This window comes from Trichomycterus rosablanca, chromosome 10 (assembly GCF_030014385.1).
Source record: "Trichomycterus rosablanca isolate fTriRos1 chromosome 10, fTriRos1.hap1, whole genome shotgun sequence".
Classification (NCBI taxonomy): domain Eukaryota; kingdom Metazoa; phylum Chordata; class Actinopteri; order Siluriformes; family Trichomycteridae; genus Trichomycterus; species Trichomycterus rosablanca.
This window is the reverse complement of record NC_085997.1, coordinates 16,381,155-16,399,875: the sequence shown is the minus strand read 5'-3', so window position 1 is coordinate 16,399,875 and position 18,721 is coordinate 16,381,155. Positions and strand designations below refer to the sequence as shown.

General features: G+C 38.1%; 1 protein-coding gene and 1 long non-coding RNA gene across 2 annotated transcripts; one reads left to right on the top strand and one right to left on the bottom strand.

Annotated features, from left to right (window-relative positions):
• Nucleotides 1-2,383: 2,383 nt before the first annotated feature.
• LOC134321257 (E3 ubiquitin-protein ligase TRIM39) lies at nt 2,384-18,030 on the bottom strand. The gene is made up of 6 exons (XM_063002891.1): nt 17,512-18,030; nt 16,414-16,509; nt 14,043-14,273; nt 13,880-13,902; nt 13,640-13,764; nt 2,384-6,163 (listed from the first exon to the last, which is right to left on the bottom strand). The coding sequence occupies exons 1-6, from the start codon at nt 17,947-17,949 to the stop codon at nt 5,628-5,630; spliced, it is 1,449 nt and encodes a 482-aa protein (XP_062858961.1). The 5' UTR covers nt 17,950-18,030; the 3' UTR covers nt 2,384-5,627.
• Nucleotides 12,262-14,361, top strand: LOC134321259 (uncharacterized). The gene is made up of 3 exons (XR_010013827.1): nt 12,262-12,431; nt 13,672-13,780; nt 14,181-14,361. It is a non-coding gene; the product is annotated as an uncharacterized LOC134321259 (long non-coding RNA).
• Nucleotides 18,031-18,721: the final 691 nt, after the last annotated feature.

Sequence of the window (18,721 nt, the reverse complement as noted above, 5' to 3'; positions counted from 1 at the left end):
TATATGTAATATTCATATTAGGAGTTTTTAATCTCATCACCCAAGAAACTGAATCTGAGGGTTTTAACAAAACAACCCTAAACTAAACACCAAGATTGGTTTCCAAATACCAAGGTGAAGGTGATTTGAACTGCATTGAAAATTTAAAATGTAAGATAATCAAATTAACCCTTATCACTTTTGGCAATTAAATACAACTTTTGTGGTGCCCATTTATACCCTATCAATCAAAATGTTTTAAACATATTTTGTGTATGCTAATGAGTACATACCTACATACATATACTGTATATTTATAGGTTCAGAGTCAGAAGGCATTGTGTGTGTTCAGTGAATTTATGCACTAGAAGTATATTAAATAACAAAAACAAAAGTGGTTAAATATTTGTTTCCTTTTACTTGGCTTTATCTTTCTAAGTAGAGAACAGATGGCTTATGTTGATACAAATGAAATATTCTGTTTAATGCTGGCTTTGTTCCATTCACATAACTCATTTTTGTATGTTTCTAAGATGAAACATATGGTGCTCAGATGTGCTACTGTGACTCTTTCTGTCTCCAACAGGCCCTGTGTTAAAAAAATGCAAGTTGCCATTATTTGCCTTTCTATTTAAATATCTCATTTTACTTTTTAAGAGGCCTTAGTTAGAAATGGCCATTTTTATAGTGAAAATACACAGACAGTGTTTGCTGTATTCTTCCTTTTTAAAGTGATTTGAAGGTGGTCTGTTCTGGTCAGTGATGTTCTGATAGAAAGAATCCAGTCTATAATTTTTTTTCTACTTATTTTCTGTGTTCTGTAAATATGTTCTATGTTTCCAACTGTGCATGGTCAAAACATCCTTAATAAATCGTTTTTTGGGGGAATTGATTTATATTTATTGCTGAACTGTTGTGATGTTTTGAACGTGTGTTGCAGGTCCACTCACATAGAGATACAGACATCCTTTTTTTCAAATGCAAGGTATGAAAACTGGTGTGGGGTCAAGTAATGGGTGAAACATTTATAGAACTGGCCTATATATTCACTACAGTGCTGTGACAAAGTGTTTGCCCCTTTCTAATTTCTTCTATTTTGCTACTGTGTCACATTTAAATCAGATCACATTTCAGATATTCCAACTGAGTTTAATATAAGATTAAAACAACACCTGTAAACAGTAAATGCAGTTATTAAATTATCATTCTATTTATTAAAGATGCCCCACAGCAAGAAGGTACTGGGTTCAATCCCCAGGCAGGGCGGTCCGGGTCCTTTCTGTGCGGAGTTCTGTGCATGTTCTCCCTGTGTCTGCGTGGGTTTCCTCCAGGAGCTCCAGTTTCCTCCCACAGTCCAAAAACATGCAGTCAGGTTAACTGGAGATACTGAATTGTCCTATAGGTGAATGGGTGTGTGTGTGTGTGTCTAATAACTAGATGTGCCACCCTTTTGATGAGCTTTTTACATCACTGTGGAGGAATTTTGACCCTCTCTTTTTAGCAGCATTGTTTCAATTTGGCTACATTAGAGGGTTTTAGATCAAAAACTGCATGTTTAAGGTCTTTGCCACAGTGTCACAATTAGATTCAAGTCTAGCCACTCCAAAACCTTAATTTTGTTTGTTTAGAGCCACTCATTTGTGGACTTGCTTGTGTGCTTTAAAGTATCCTCATGCTAACAGTTAATAGCTATTAAAAATAATAACTATTAATAACTAAAATAATAACATAATTGTCTTTATATTTATATTGGTGGAATTGTGGTGCAGCTTGTAGAGCTGGTGCTTTAAAGCAACATCGGTCCAGAGGGTTTGATTCACTTCCATGATCACTTCCTGCAGAGTTTTCCACATGTTCTTATGATGTCCATGTGAGTTTCTTCAGGGTACTCTGGTACCCACTTTCCAAAAACACTCAGAAGGTGAATTGGCTTCTATAAATTGCTGCAAAGTGGAATCAGCACAAGCCTAACCATGATTAATTGAGTTGTTAGTGAAAATGAATAAATTAATATAGTTTCTAAAGTTTAAGCCAATGCAAATGCTCTTGCTCCTTTTTATATATGACAACCACATTTTGTCCTTGTTTTTTAATCTGTGACTTTTTAGACTATTTTAAACTAAACATCATGTAGTGTCTACAGTAAATAAAGAAAATCATTTTAATGACAATAAAAGACATAATACCATAAATGCACCTTTTTTACTTGTTTCTATAGTTTTTTTAGTTGTTAGTTGTCTTCAGCTGTCATATTGTTCCTTATACTGCAAGTGGCTCCTCTGAACTCTAAACACATCTGTGTGCCAAAAGATCATGGCAGTGGAAAGACGGACTACAGCAGGTGCAAATGCCAGCATTTAACTCTCTCTTATCTTACCACAGCTTATTAAAAACACAAACCATGTGATTATTAACCTGTCTTTATTTACATTACATTCACTGTTCATTTGTCCTAGTAATTTATGCTAAGTGCACACATTTAAAAGTTATTAGTTCTTATGGCACAGTGGGTAGAGTGAGTGCAGCACAGTTACAGGATTTGGACATACATTCTTCCATAAATTAAGGGAACACTTAATCATCACAGTATAACATCGTCAGTTAAACTTCAGGAATATCAATCTGTCCAGTATAGGGAAGCTTAAATGATTGTGAATTTCACCTGCTGTGGTGCAATCGAAAGTGACAACAGGTGCACTGGAGAGGCAACAGCAAGTTTTGCATTTTGCTAGTGTCCTTGTCACTACTGGTAGCATGAGGTGGTACCTGCTGCCCATTGAGGTTGCGCAGGTTGACCAGCTCCTCAAGGATGGCACATCCATACATGCCATCGCAAGAAGGGTTGCTGTGCATCCCAGCACACTCTTAACAGCATGAAGGAGATACCAGGATATGGGCTATTACATGGACTAGACAGGTCTGTAGAAGCCAGAAGCAGGACTGGTATCTGCTACTTCCTGCAAGGAGAAACAAAGGAGAACTGCCAGAGCCCTAACTATTGGAAATAGACTTTATGAGGGTCTCATGAGGGCCTGACGCCCTCTAGTGGGACCTGTGCTCACAGCTCAGCACTGTGCACCTCGATTGGCATTTGAGATCCCCCAGGACACCATCCGCCATCTGATCAGGAGCATGTTTCAGATGTTGTTGATACACACTAATGAGTCACATATTATGAGTTGCTGTAATGAGATTTACATGAATTGGATCAGCCTGTGATTTTAATGTTTTACTTATGGGTGTGTTCGAAAACCTAGTGAGCTGCCTTGCTGTCTTACTGCCTACATAGACAGCTGCCTAAGTAGAGAGGATTCTAATAAGTCATTGACTTATAAGGCAGGTTATTCAAACACACTACTAAGACAGCGATTCCGTCCGTTTTTTGCTAAGCTAAAACCGTTAGCCGCATGCCATTCAAACCAATGGGATGAGGTCACACAACGTCCTAGCATCTCCCTCCGTGTACCAAAAATGGTTAAATTCACTGACAAGCCCGAATTTGCAAATAAATACACTTGTACATGTTTATACAAATTAAAAATCAATAATAATTTATTTACATTTGAAAATAACTCCATTCGTTTCTCCGCACTGTCCGTCATGTTTTTTTATTTTTCTGTGAGAAAAGTTGTGCCGCAATGGATGCTGGGATTGCCTTCACCACTAAGGCAGCATCGGATGCTTACTCATTCTTGAGTCAAAATACCGTTGACATTTTAAGATACCTTACTAGTGAGCATATTAAGGCATCTAGGATTTCGAACAGCCTACTTCTCGGGAGCGCGCATAGGATGGCGTAAAATGCTGTCTAAGTAGAGAGCTCCCTAGGTTTTCAAACACACCCTTAATCCAGGCCTGAGTAGGCTGGTGATTTTGTTGATTTAAGTTAAATAAATAAAATTAAATTAAAAATAATTTGCTTTCAACATACAACATTGCATCAATAATATCAGTAAAGACTTGAATCTTTTGTTTAGTGTTTCCTAAATTTTTGAGCAGTGTATTGTACACTATATGATCCAAAAGTATGTGGACACCTGACCTGATGTTGGACATCCCATTCAGCAGGGCTCAGTCTAAGGTGCAGTCATACAAGCTCTTTTTACCTGGATAAAGTAAAGTTCCTGGCTGTGGTCTATCATAATCACTGACATAATGACTAGTAGTCTATGCCACGAAGGTAATTAACATTTTTAAAACTTTTTACACTGCCAGATTAATAATACTAATTTGATGTATGTTCACAAGTGGTCACATGTATGTGGACAGCCATCCTAAATTTTAAGTTCATTTGATAAACACTATTTGCTACCAGATTTATAAAATACATAATGTAATAATGTAAATAATTGATGTGCTCTCAACTTGTTTAAAGCCAAGTTCACTCTACATGACTTTCCAAGTCGTCAGGTGGATGTACAGTTCACACTACACAACTGGATCTCTTGTAATCGGGAGTCTTTCAAGTCGGTGTGACTTTCACACTACACCATCTATCACCAACTGGAATCGCAGGCGAGCTTCTCTGGTCTCCCAAACTACGTTTTGTCACAAAAACAAACGCGAGAAGTGACGAGGAGTTAAATGATACCACGTCCAAAAAATGCACATCAACAAGTAGCGAGCGATCAAAGTTTGTGCACTGATGTGCAGCGTAAAAACAAGTAGGAAAAATAGGAACAGCATGGATTGTTCTATAGTGAGTTGGATAATAAATATTGGATAATAGTTGGTTAATAAATATTTTTTTGCAGTGCAACGTTGGTGTTATGTTATGTAGAGAACGATAAGGTCAGAAATACTGTATAACTTGTGTGTGTGCCGATGTATTCTAATATAAACTATATTATGCCCCTGTCCCACCTTTTTACAACTCCCCTGCGTTTCCCCTCACACCGTATCTTGCATTCTCATTGGCTGTTCGACATAGAACTCATTGCCCATCGGGCAACTCAGATCCAGATATTTGACAAGCTAGATATCTCTCCTCGGTCATGGATCGAGTTGTTGAGCAGTTCACACATAGCGATTGAGAGCCGAGTTTTGATCGCCGAGCGAACGCCGAGTTGCTCCCGAGCCGGCAAATCTAGCGTCGACCAGTCAGCGAGCGAAAATCAGGGCAAAAATTGTGTAGTGTGAACTACGCAAAAGTAAGCCCCTTACCTGTGTCAGTATGACTGTGCCTTTTTGATCAAAATGGAGGAACTCCAGCGGTCTACACTGAGCTCTGACCTCAGTGACACTGAATTGAAACATTGATTGTGAGTCCAAGTTAGTGCCTGACCTCATAAATACATTTTTTACTTAATAATCACAGACATACTCCACAAAATAATGTGGGATGCTTTCCCAGAACAGTGGAGGCTTTTATTTAGCAGATACTTTTATCCTTAAATACAATCCAAGCAATTAAGGGTCAATAGCCTTTCTTAAGTGGCTCACAGTAGCAACCTAGGCAGAGATAGAGCTAGAACCAGCAACATTCTAATATCTAATCAGTACCTTATCACTGAGCTATCACTGCCCTGTGTTTGGTACTGTATAGCAGTTGGCTAGAAGACTTGCATGCATCCACATATACAATGGTTTTATTCTGCTACAGGATCTTGTATTTCATGCTGTGTTGTTTTATTTTAATTGTTTCTGGGCTACTCAGTGTACACTGCCACTTTCTCAGACAGAATACGTAGTGGATGCCTCTTACACGTGTTAGAGAAATACGGATAAAGCTTCTCAGTAAACTTGGCTTTAAACCTGTAGAGCATTGTGTTATCTGAAGCATCAGAAAATGTCACCCTCCCAGCATCCCAGTCCAGCTGTACACGCACTCTCTGTGGCTTCTTCTTCACAGGAAGTTGGTCACTTGTGGCATTCGGCGCTCTATAGTGATCTCTGTAGTAACACAGAGTCCACATGCCTCGTTCAGGACTGGGAGGGAACCACTCTTTCCGTTGCACGCTCTCGTTCACCACCCCCAGTGCCCACTCACTGCTGTCACCCACTTCCACGTCCCAGCTGTGGCGTCCTGAGCCCAGGGCCTCTGAGCCGAGAGCGCACTCGTAGTAACAGAAACGCTCAGGGTTATCGGGTACCTGCTGGTCTTCATCCGTATAGCGCATAACAGTGAGGTCATCGGACAGCGAGAGGCATGTATCTGCAGTGTTTGGGTCAAGGATCACTGGAGCTGAGGGAAGAAAAATGTAAGTTAGAGGGATGGGTTTGTTTAGTGTTGCACTGTAAAGCAAGTGGTTCATTGCAGTCTTATATTTAAAATTTCTATACTCAGTTGGGGATAAAAATTATACCTATAACAGAACTTGTTTTGTATAAAATGGCATGATTGGTTTGAGGCTGATAATTTGGTGGGAATGTTTACCACTGTGTTACATCACCTTTCCTATTAATTACACTGTTTAATTGTTTGGGAACTAAGGACACTAATTGTTGCAGTTTTGGAGGAGGAATAGTTGCCCATTTTTGCTTAAAAATATTTCAGCTGCTCAACAGTCTGTGGTTGCTGTTGTCTGATGCAGTGTCACAGTACTTTACAAATTATTTTACAAAATAAGGGAAGACAGACATTATTCAACACAATTAAACATAACAGGGCATAGGCAAAAGACAAGACATTATCAAAAACAGCAGCATATGTATTATTGCACTAAAGAGAGAAAAAAAATATATATATATATATATTATTTTACAAAAGTATATTGCATTAAAAAAGATAAAAAGCTATTGCACAGAAAAAAAATCAACACTGTTCGGGCGGCAGGAGATCCGTAGTGTTCCTGGAATAAAGAGAATCATTGTAAAGTCTTACTGCAGTGGGAAGAAAAGATCTCACACGGCGCTCTTTAGCACAGCGCAGCTGTATCAGTCTACCACTGAACGTGCTTCTCTGTTTCTCCACTGTAGTGTGCAGGGGGTGTGATGCATTGTCCATAATGGCAAGCAGCTTATTGAGTGTCTGGTTTTTTGCCACTTCCAGAGTAAAAGTAGTGGAAGTGGGTGACTCCTATTTTCAATAGGAGACAGATCTAGACTGCAGGCAGGCAAGTCAAGCACATGCACTCTCTGTCAATAAAGCCCTGTTTAAGTAGAGCATGTATAATTAGGGTCTGGCATTGCTTACTGACATAACCATGGACTTCCTTAAGACAAAATGTCACCTTAAATGTGGCATATGTCTCTCTAAAATTCCAATATATGTCTCCTCATTAATTGTACCTTTGCATTTGCAAGTCACCTACAGTATGTCATTGTCACTAATGCACATCCTTTGACTAATGTGAGTCTGCATGATCCTGTGGTGTAACTTTTCCTGTCAGAAAGCAAACCCATACACAAGAGATTATTTTTAGCTGGATTCTTTTTGAAGTTTAATGAAAGCACAATTGTGGATTCTTACATACAGCATAGAAGCATACCGCAGTAAGAACAACTAAGTAATTTTACATACCCCTCCTCCTCAGAGTCGGACACAAAAGAATCATCAGGAGGATGATTCTTACATACACATGTGTTATTCAAAAATAAGGAGATACATCTTGGCGCCATAGCACCATAGAGTCTGCTATGTTCTAAATAATTCTAGTCTTGTTATGTGATAGTCTTTCTTAGATATCTTTTGTTTTCACATCCTTGTTATGTTCAGGCTTGCATATTCTGTTCTCTTTCGTGACCTCGGTCACAGTGCTCTTAAAACCCTCTTACTGGATATGTGAAAACCATCTTACACTTTAAATACTTTTATATGATTTCATAAGCCCCTTACTCATAATTTTCTATCACAATCCTTTTTGTAATTAGCACAGAGAACTCTTTTTTTTTTTTATTTGGAGCTCAAATGTGGACTCATATAACTATGTTTCACTGTGTTTTGGTCCATGTGAGATGAGCTTTAGGTTGCATTTCTTGATGCAGCATCAGACTGTGTCAAGAGCCAAGGGTTTCCCAAAGTGCTCCCTAGTTCATTTAGCTATATTTCTTACAGTAACCATGTCATGCAGTGGTAAATGAGTGCTTTAAGACAGTTTTTATATCTTATGTATGATTTATGGTGAAAAACGTAAAGTATTTCCAGTCTTGCATTGGGAAATGTTCTATTTGAACTGATTGACAATTCTCTCAAGATTTCTCAAGTTTGGCACAGAGTGGTTTTACATTCTTTAACAAGTGTAACTTTAATAACAAGCTCCTCCCGTGTAATTCTGGACTGACCTCACCTTTCTCAGAATCATTCTTACCCCACCAGGTGAGATCTTGCATGGAGCTCCAGAGTGAGGGTGATTTACTGTGATCTTGTATTTCTTTCATTTTCAAATTATCGCACCAACAGTGGTCTCTTTCTCACCAAGCTTCTTGCTGATGGTCTTGTAGCCCATTCCAGCCTTGTGCAGGTCTACAATCTTGTCCCTGACGTCCTTTGATAGCTCTTTGGTCTTGCCCATAGTGGTCGAGAGATTTGAACGGAAGAAACTGATTCTGTGACAGGAGTCTTTTATACAGGGACAGGACTAATTTGTGTGCCTTTTGTGCACATAACCGGTCTGTGGGGGTCAGAATTCTTGCTGGTTGGTAGGGGATCAAATACTTATTTCACTTAATTAAATACAAATTAATTTATATCTTTTATTTAATGTTTTTTTTTCTGGATTTTTTGTTGATATTCTGTCTCTCTCTCTGTTAAAATAAACCTTCCATAAAAATTATAGACTGTTCAAGTCTTTGTAAGGGGGTAAACTTACAAAATCAGCAGGGGATCAAATACTTATTTCCCCCACTGTATTAACTTGTTACTTAACCTTTATTAGCAGTAACTGTACAAAAAACTAGTTTTTTTACCACACTTGGTGAAAATCTTTGTTTACCCATCTTTGCCCTTGAAATCTTTTTGGACTTGCTACAGCATATTTAATGGGTTTAGAATGTTAGAATCTTTATACTTGGACACTTCATTTTTTACCATTTAATCATAGTCTTGTACACTTGAATTTTGTCCTGATTTTTTCTCAGCTATTAAAGTTATGTTTTTGTTTTTTTGTTTTTTTTAAAAACATTCTGAGCTTCTTGTTGTCATCTATCTGAGTCATCTGTCACTAGAATATTACCCTAAAAGGTTTGTAATTGCTGTATGATAGTTTTGAATGCCTAAAAATCACAAAACAATTCTCTTAAATAACAATCGTTTCCATTCTTGCTACCCTCCTGTGACTCCTGTTCTGCATAGACGCTTTTGTATTGTAGTATTTTTATTATATTGTTTTATATAGTCATGAACTATGACCTTAGCTGAGGCTAAGAGATACATGCAGGCCGTTGGATTTTTTTCTTTTGGTTTCTTCTGGCTAGATTTACTGCTGTTCCTTTAATTAGGGATAAATAGAGTCTTAGTGGTGTTCAGTAGTGGTGTGCGATACTGCAAAATTTGATATCAATCCGATACCAATAGGATACTTTTTACTTATAAAAGCAGTTTGTTTACTTTCATGTAGGGGAAAGCAGTGTCACGATTTATGAGTAGGGCATTTATTACAATAAAGACTGAGATTTTTGTTCAGAACCAATTATATAATAACAAAACATAATTCATCCCTTTCATTGCACTTTTCTGAAATTATCCCCACACAGCCCTCTGCTCTCTCAGCCTCTGTTCTCTTAGTTCAGTTCAGTGGTGCTTTATTGGCATGAATGTAATTACAGTGGGGCCAAAAAGTATTTAGTCAGCCACTGCTTGTGCAAGTTCTCCTACTTAGAAAGATGAGAGAGGTCTGTAATTTTCATCATGGGTACACTTCAACTATGAGAGACAAAATGAGAAAAAAAAATCCAGGAAATCACATTGTAGGATTTTTAAAGAATTTATTTGTAAATTATGGTGGAAAATAAGTATTTGGTCAATAACAAAAGTTCAACTCAATACTTTGTAACATAACCTTTGTTGGCAATGACAGAGGTCAAACGTTACCTGTAAGTCTTCACCAGGTTTGCACACACTGTAGCTGGTATTTTGGCCCATTCCTCCATGCAGATCTCCTCTAGAGCAGTGATGTTTTGGGGCTGTCGCTGGGCAACACGGACTCCACAAATTTTCTATGGGGTTGAGGTCTGGAGACTGGCTAGGCCACTCCAGGACCTTGAAATGCTTTTTACGGAGCCACTCCTTCGTTGCCCGAGCGGTGTGTTTGGGATCATTGTCATGCTGGAAGACCCAGCCACGTTCCATCTTCAATGCTCTCACTGATGGAAGGAGGTTTTGGCTTAAAATCTCACGATACATGGCCCCGTTCATTCTTCCCTTAACACGGATCAGTCGTCCTGTCCCCTTTGCAGAAAAACAGCCCCAAAGCATGATGTTTCCACCCCCATGCTTCACAGTAGGTATGGTGTTTACTCAGCATTCTTCTTCCTCCAAACACGACGAGTTGAGTTTTTACCAAAAAGTTCCATTTTGGTTTCATCTGACCACATGATATTCTCCCAATCCTCTTCTGGATCATCCATATGCTCTCTGGCAAACTTCAGACGGGCCTGGACATGTACTGGCTTAAGCAGGGGGACACGCCTGGCACTGCAGGATTTGAGTCCCTCTCGGCGTAGTGTGTTACTGATGGTAGCCTTTGTTACTTTGGTCCCAGCTCTCTGCAGGTCATTCATCAGGTCCCTCCGTGTAGTTCTGGGATTTTTGCTCAACGTTCTCATGATCATTTTGACCCCACGGGATGAGATCTTGACTCCAAGGGAGATTATCAATGGTCTTGTATGTCTTCCATTTTCTTACAATTGCTCCCACAGTTGATTTATTCACACCAACCTGCTTGCCTATTGTAGATTCACTCTTCCCAGCCTGGTGCAGGTCTACAGTTTTCTTCCTGGTGTCCTTCGTTAGCTCTTTGGTCTTGGCTTGGACATGGTTGACTGTTTGAGGCTGTGGACAGGTGTCTTTTATACAGATAACAAGGTCAAACAGGTGCCATTAATACAGGTAACGAGTGGAGGACAGAAGAGCTTCTTAATGAAGAATTTACAGGTCTGTGAGAGCAGAAATCTTGCTTGTTTGTTATTGACCAAATACTTATTTTCCACCATAATTTACAAATAAATTCTTTAAAAATCCTACAATGTGATTTCCTGTATTTTTTTTTTCTCATTTTGTCTCTCATAGTTGAAGTGTACCTATGATGAAAATTACAGACCTCTCTCATCTTTCTAAGTAGGAGAACTTGCACAATCAGTGGCTGACTAAATACTTTTTGACCCCACTGTAGATACACTATTGCCAAAGCAGTAAACAATAAACAGTAAACAGAAATTAGAAAAGAGGATCCATTTATATAAAAATTAATAACAATAAAAAAAAATTAAACAGATTAAAAATACAACTCTAGAATTTAAGTTATTTGCAGGATTATTAGTGATCAATAAAGAAGGTCAAAGAAAAATTAATAAAATAAAAACCCTGTAATATTAGTAATAATCAATAATAATTTGTGGCCTCACTGGTTGTCCCTTAGATTGTGACACGCTGCTACAAATTGTGCAGCGTGTGCAGGGTCCGCTCTTCTCTCCCAGTATGTAGGGCGGTTTGTGTGTGTTACTGCAGTGGAGTCTGTGTTGTTGTTGTATTGTCTCAGTCCAGTATTTGATGTAATTTTGTTTTTGTTTGGTCATAATTTGGTTGGGTCTAATGTTTTGGGCGAGTGTGTGGTGAAGCTGATTGGTGTGTGTGTGTGATGTTAGTGTGTTTTAGGTCACTGAGACTCAGGACCAGCTGGGTTAGGGGACTCCTTTCGATGTTCAGCTCCTGGCATGTCAGTGCTTTATAATGGAGTGAGTGGGGGGTCACTGGATTTGATATGTTTCCAGAAGTTTAGAGCTCTTTTCTGAATGCAGAATATTAGTGGGTATTGTCCCAATTCTGCCCTGCAGGCCATGTTGGGGGTCTTGCTCTGCACACTGAGAAGATTTCTGCAGAACTCTGTGAGCAGAGTTTCATTTGGGTGCTTGTCCCAGTTAGAAAAATCATTTTGGGTTAGGGGCCCCCACACCTCACTACCATACAGTGCAATGGGTTTGATTACAGATTTAAATATTTTAAGCCTAACTGTAATGGGTATTTCAAACTGAATTGATTTATTAATGGTAAAAAGAGCTCTCCTTGCTTTTTCTTTAAATTCCTTCACAGCCAAGCCTTTGCTCTCTCTCTCTCTCTCTCTCTCTCTCTCTCTCTCTCTCTCTCTGCCTCTCTGCTACATGTGCCGCTTAGTCACGTGACGGTACGACAGCAAAACACAGCAGAGCAGGAGGAGTGAGGTGAGCATGTAAGATGTGAGAGGAGCGGCGTCTGTACAAACATGATCTCTACTTTCTTATAAAACGGGAGAAATGTAGCGGAGAAAAATTAAAGCTGAAGTATCGAGACTATCGATATTTGGGTCGATAGTAATAAGGTAAGAACAGCCGTGTGAATGTGTCAATACCTAGCCTAGCCAACTAGTTCACAGCTGAGATACTGATTAGAACCCAAAATTACTCATACATCATAACTATTATTATTATTATGAAAGATAAAGACTTGTGCACCGTGTGCAGTACACTAACTATACTATAACTATAGTGTTAGCTGCTAAGCTAATAGCAGTGGTTTCTGTTTCTATGAGGTCTCTGTATTTATAAATCTATCATATTATTATTGTAATACATGCATTGTTTGTAAGTAGCTGCTCTCAGTAGGCTTGTAGATAAATTACGTTGTTTAAAGCGGTCAAATTTCTCGTTTCTGGTGCTTTACTTTCTCACAACGTTACCATCATAGCGTATCACCACCAAGCGGCTAACTCATACCACGTAGTTGTGTTTGCTGGTTGAATACATTTGCACATTTTAAATAGTGACCGAACACGTGTCCTTGTTCATTTAAAATAAAAATAGATGTTATTCTGTTTACATTTATAAGTCAAAAGAAAAGCGCTCTCACTCACTAAAACACGAACACACGTAATGAGAGCCTCACTACGCATGCTCCGATTTATTTGCGTAAGGTGCGTCCGTGCGTAAAGTACGTATAGTTTACACTATTATTTACGTAAAATTGCCCCTATTTCTGTATGTGCAAAACTTACATAAAACTTACAATCTTCCAATGCCTACCAATGTACTGATGTCTGTTTGGATTTTAACAACATTACAACGTGATGGTACCACAACAAAACACAGCAGAGCAGGAGTGGAGGAGGGTGAGCATGTAAGATGTGAGAGGAACGGTGTCTGTACAGACATGGTTTTTACTTTATGATGAAACAGAAGAAATGTACTGAATGTTGCGGAGAAAAAGTGAAACTAAAGTATCGATCCGATTCCAATACCGACGTTGGTGTAGATAATATCGATATTTGGATCGATCCGCCCAGCCCTAGTGCTCAGTTGTGTCCTTATGTCTTAAAATTGTAACCCTTCTAAGACTGATGTTTTGTAAATTTTTATTGCTCTTCAGAATTGTTTTTGGGGGGTGTGACTTCTTTTTTTTAAATACAATATTGTTAAAACACTAAAATACTACAGCCTGAATACTGATATCACACAAATTTAGGCCCCATAACAATAAAATGACATAAATTAAAAGAAATAAATCTGTAAACAAAAACTGTCAGGTACTTACTGTATGTGACGACTGTTTGCATTTTCTCCCAGACTCTGAACTTCAGGCAGCCCAGGTGTTTGGCCATATCAATCAAAGAGCCACTTGTCTCTTTGAGATCCTGTGGTGTGCATTCGACTCTGAAGCTGAGAAAATCCTGCAGTTAAGCTAATATTTTGTGTATTGTTCACTCATTTTCTTTATGCTTTCTTCCAAGTGAAATATGGAAATGGCACAGAAACTCAAATCAAGCCTGCTTACCATCTGGATGTCTTCTTATAATTCTGCAACACAACAAAAACTTCATTCCTTACCTCCTTGGATGGCTTTTAAACTGATAAAACATTTGTAACAGCCTAGTTATATCTTCACATATGTAGTTTTGTAAAGGAAAGTTATCTTTAAACAAAATAAAAAACTTTACCTTCAGAAATTCTGTATCCTCTGAGACCATAGCTTCCTCTGTGGAGTTTATGATTTCTATCAGGGAGGAACTCTCCTCTGCCAGTCTGTCGATTTTATCCTTTGTTTTGTGACTCTTCTGCTCTTCTTCCTCCTTTAGAGAGGTGAGTATGGAGGCCTCCTCATCTCGCAGGAACTGATGCAGCTTCTCAAAGTCAGCCCTTATCATCCGCATTGCATGCTGGGTCTGCTTCTATTTAAAGTGATATCTTATTCTTAATTTCTTAGTTTAATAATATTACCAATATCTTCAATCAAAAATGTACATGTATTTAAAATAAATAAATAAGTAAATAAATCTGGTAATGCATGTGTTTGGTGTTTAAAGCTTCAACCAGAATCTGTAGAAATAATGTTTGTTACAGTACTGCCTCCGATGCTGCCATCATGTGTTATCAGCTTTTTTTGTTAATGCAATCACATTCAGCTACAATTTGGGGTTTTGGACATTCTATTCCAAAATCATGGGCATTAATATGGAGTTGCATCTACCACTCTTGTTTGAGTAAATTTGCCAATTTGGTCAAAGTAGCATTTGTTGGGTCAGGCAGTAGTGTCAGACAAGAAGACCTGGTAAGCGATCAATGTTCTGTTAGGCTGAGGTCAGGGCTCTAAACAGGATACAGGAGTTTTATGACATCCAACTAATCAAACCATATTTTAATGGACCTTGCTTTGTGCACAGTGGCACAGTCAGTGGAGCAGGAAAACAGCATTCTTGAGGACCTGGCCTCCAGTTACTGTTGTTACTGTTGTTGTAAAAATTTCCGATGTTCTCCCTGCATCTGTGTGGGTTTCCTCTGGGGATTTAAGTATCCTCTAAACTTCCAAAAACATGCCCAGTGGAATTGGCTCGTTTAAATTGCTTCTGAGCTTTAATAAGTAATTTGATGTTATGTCCTGCAATTGATTGTTTGCAGTGTTTCGGAGTGGAGCCACATGCACCTGATCTCAGAACTCAAATTCCTAGGACATGGTGCTGTGTGGCACACTTAGACCTTCATGACCAAGATAAAGCCATTACTGAAAATGTAAGTTATTAATAAATGTTTAAGTTAGTGATTATTGTTTATTTGTTTGCTAATTTAACACATTGTGTTAACATAGTAGTGCAGGGAAACATTAATATCATTTTGGGCTTTATTGCAATTTTATTTTTACTTTAAAATTGTTTTGTACAGAATTTTGAAAAATGAGAATAGTTAGGTTGGAAGAATGTCATGTAGCATTATGTATACTAATAAATAAAAAAGCTTTGGATGCTATGAAGCTATCACATTTTACAGGTGACATACACAAAGTTTTTAAAGAAGAGAACATTTAGGTCAAAATGTATATACAAATAATATAAAAGGTAACATCATGTACTATGTAGGAGAAAATAGCAAATGTCATGTTATAAGGCAATAAACAAAGCAGGGCAAAGTTCACATAGTCTGTTATTTCTTAATAACATGACATATAGAGAGTGCCAGCTCATACCATGACCACCTGCCAACATTACATAAAATTGGATTTTTTCAGTTTTGCTTTATTATAACTGAATTATATGGAAAAGATTATATTCCATATTACATTTGACATTATTCTACTTAGTAATGTGTATAGACCCTCTAGCAATAGGATGTGTGTAATCAATAGGAAAGGCAATATAACACAGTGGTAAACATGTTGAATGTGTTGCACGGATTAAATTGTAAGGTTGTTTATATTTACAGAATACTGTTAAGTTGGTCATTGGAGATCTATTGTTTGTACTTTTGTCAGTTTAATAAAGGCTAAAAAGAATGAACAAATCACCGATTATTGTTTTATTACATTTTGGGGTTTGTACATAGAAAGTGAAGACAGTAAAAAAAAATTGTTATTAACTATAAATCTTCCTTTTCCAAAATCACCACTATTTTTAGTACATGTAGCAGTACATGTAGTATCATACCAACCCTGTGGTTCATTTTCTATTTTTTGTGTGTAATTGTGATAGTTTGCTGTTTGTTTTTATTTTTTATTATGTTATTGATTTACTTCCCTAATAATAGCTTATTGTTGGTGATCTGTCAGTAGTTTTGCAGTTCAAAAACGCTGCTGCCTTCCATTCAGTTTAGCATTACAGTAGCTAAATGTAAATATAGATGTAATACTGGAGTCATTTTAGATCAGTGTATTAATAAAACATCAGCATGATTATGTTTCTCAGCACATTAGAATTATTAATAATTTTATTTCTGACCAGATCTACTTTAAAGATGCTCTGTTATGAAGAATCTGAAAAACCTCATTTAAAGATCATGGTATAAACGTTAATAAACAGTATGGGTATTTGTGGTAATTACCCTGATATGCTCAGCTGTCTCCTGCCAGTTTTGCTTTGCTGTATTTATGGTCTCGAGCTTGTCCTGCAGGGACCTCAGTGCTGACTTCAGCTCTGTCTGTTAAAACAGTTTATTAAAAGTTTGTTAATTACACAGCATTCACATTTGTAAAATATATATATATATATATATATATATATATATATATAAGATCAGGCATAACACTATGACCACCTTGCTAATATTTTGTTGATCCCCCTGCCAAAACAGCCCTGACCCGTTACGGCATGGACTCCTCTAGACCCCTGAAGGTGTGCTGTGGTATCTGACTTCAAGATGTTAGCAGCAGGTCCTTTAACTCATGTAAGTTGTGAGGTGGGGCCTCCATGGATCGGACTTGTTTGTCCAGCACATCCCACAGAAGCTCGACTGGATTGAGATTGTATTGTGTAAATATTGGTGTGTGCTAATGAATGTCTAGTCATGCAGTTCTAAAGTTCACTACAACTACAAATATAGAGCCAAACATGGGTTTGATCCTTACCCCTTATTCTTCCTCTGTTCATACTGTTTTCTTCTGGGTACTTTGTTTTTTTTCCACTAAAATGTTATATTGATTTACTTCCCTAATAATAGCTTATTGTTAGTGATCTGTCAGTAGTTTTGCAGTTCAAAAACGCAAACCTAGAGATCTGGGGAATTTGGAGGCCAAGTCAACACCTCAAACTCATTGTTGTGCTCCTCAAACCATTCCTGAACCATTTTTGCTTTGTGGCAGGACGCATTATCCTGCTGAAAGAGGCCACAGCCATCAGGGAATACCATTTTTTTAAGGGTGTACGTGGTCTGCAACAATGCTTAGGTAGGTGGTACGTGCATTTTTCCTGCTTTTAACACATCAACTTCGAGGACAAAATATTCACTTGGTGCCTAATATATCCCACCCACTTACAGGTGCCGTGATAAGAGATAATCAGTGTTATTTACTTCACTTGTCAGTGGTCATAATGTAATGCCTCATTTGTGTGTGTGTGTGTGTGTGTGTGTGTGTATATATATATATATATATATATATATATATATATATATGTTTTCTTCTTTATTTCTGTCTCTCTTTACCTTGCACTCTTGAACTGCCTCCTCTGTACCACTACATGTATGCCCCTCATGCTCCTCTGTTTGACACTGCTCACAGATCAGCTCTTCATCCTCCATGCAGAACAAACTCAAACTCTCACCATGTCTAACGCACACCTTGTCATCCTCAGTCTCAGCACTGTCTTCCCCGATGAGTCCCAGACCAAGTTCTGCTCCTGCACCAACCCGTCGAGGTTGACCCTGGAACAATGAGTCAAAAAGGCTCTTAAGAACATTGTCGAAAAGATCCCGGCCATAACACTCGGTGCACCCCTGCTGCTCCTGCCCTAGCTCCTGCTGGCAAAGCTGCAAGCAAGACTGGCATAAGCTGTGTCCACAGGGAAGCAGGAGGGTCCCTTCTGCCTGACAGCCAGGGCAAACTGGGTCACCCGGAGGTAAAGTAGGCTGATCAGATGCCATCACAAATGAATCTAATGGATGTTCTGTTCAGTGCCAAATGATGATTTCTATAGGTCGTATACTTCTTCACTGTGCTTGATTTATCCTGTACTTTCTTTTGCTCTCTGTATCAAAACAAATCATCAGCTGGATACTTGGGCTATTTATAAAGTAGTTATTTGTGTGTGGGTATGTGTGTTATTAAGTAGGACAGGTCATGTAGAGCCAAGGAGAACGTTTATTTATGTACTGTTGAGCAACAGCATGTTGCTGAGTAAAATAATGTGTAAATATCAGTGTGTGCTGATGAATGCTTAGTCATGCAGTTCTAAATTTCACTACACAACATAAAAATATAGTCAAATATGGGTTTGATCCTTCCCCCTTATTCTTCCTTCATACTGTTTTACTCTGGGTGCTTTGTTTTTCTTTAACTAACATGCAGAAGATAGGTTTGGTTACACCAGGTTGTTGTTGAGTGAGAATGCAAGCCAATGCCCTGCAGTAGATTTGTGTTCTGTCCAGAATTTATTTTTGTATTGCACCCAGTGTTTCTGAGTAAAGCTGGACCTACTGCAACCTGAAAAGACAAAGTGGTCAGTTAAAATTAATGACAAAATGAAAACAGCTTAGCTTTTTTTTTTTTTAGTTATTTTAAAATATGAATTATGTTTCAATCTTAGGAGGTCTGTTTAGGAACATGGATCTGTGTTTCAATAACATTTAGATAATATAGATGATAAACTTGTTTGCAGGGTAACACTGTCTCCTCACAGCAAAAAGGTTTGATTTT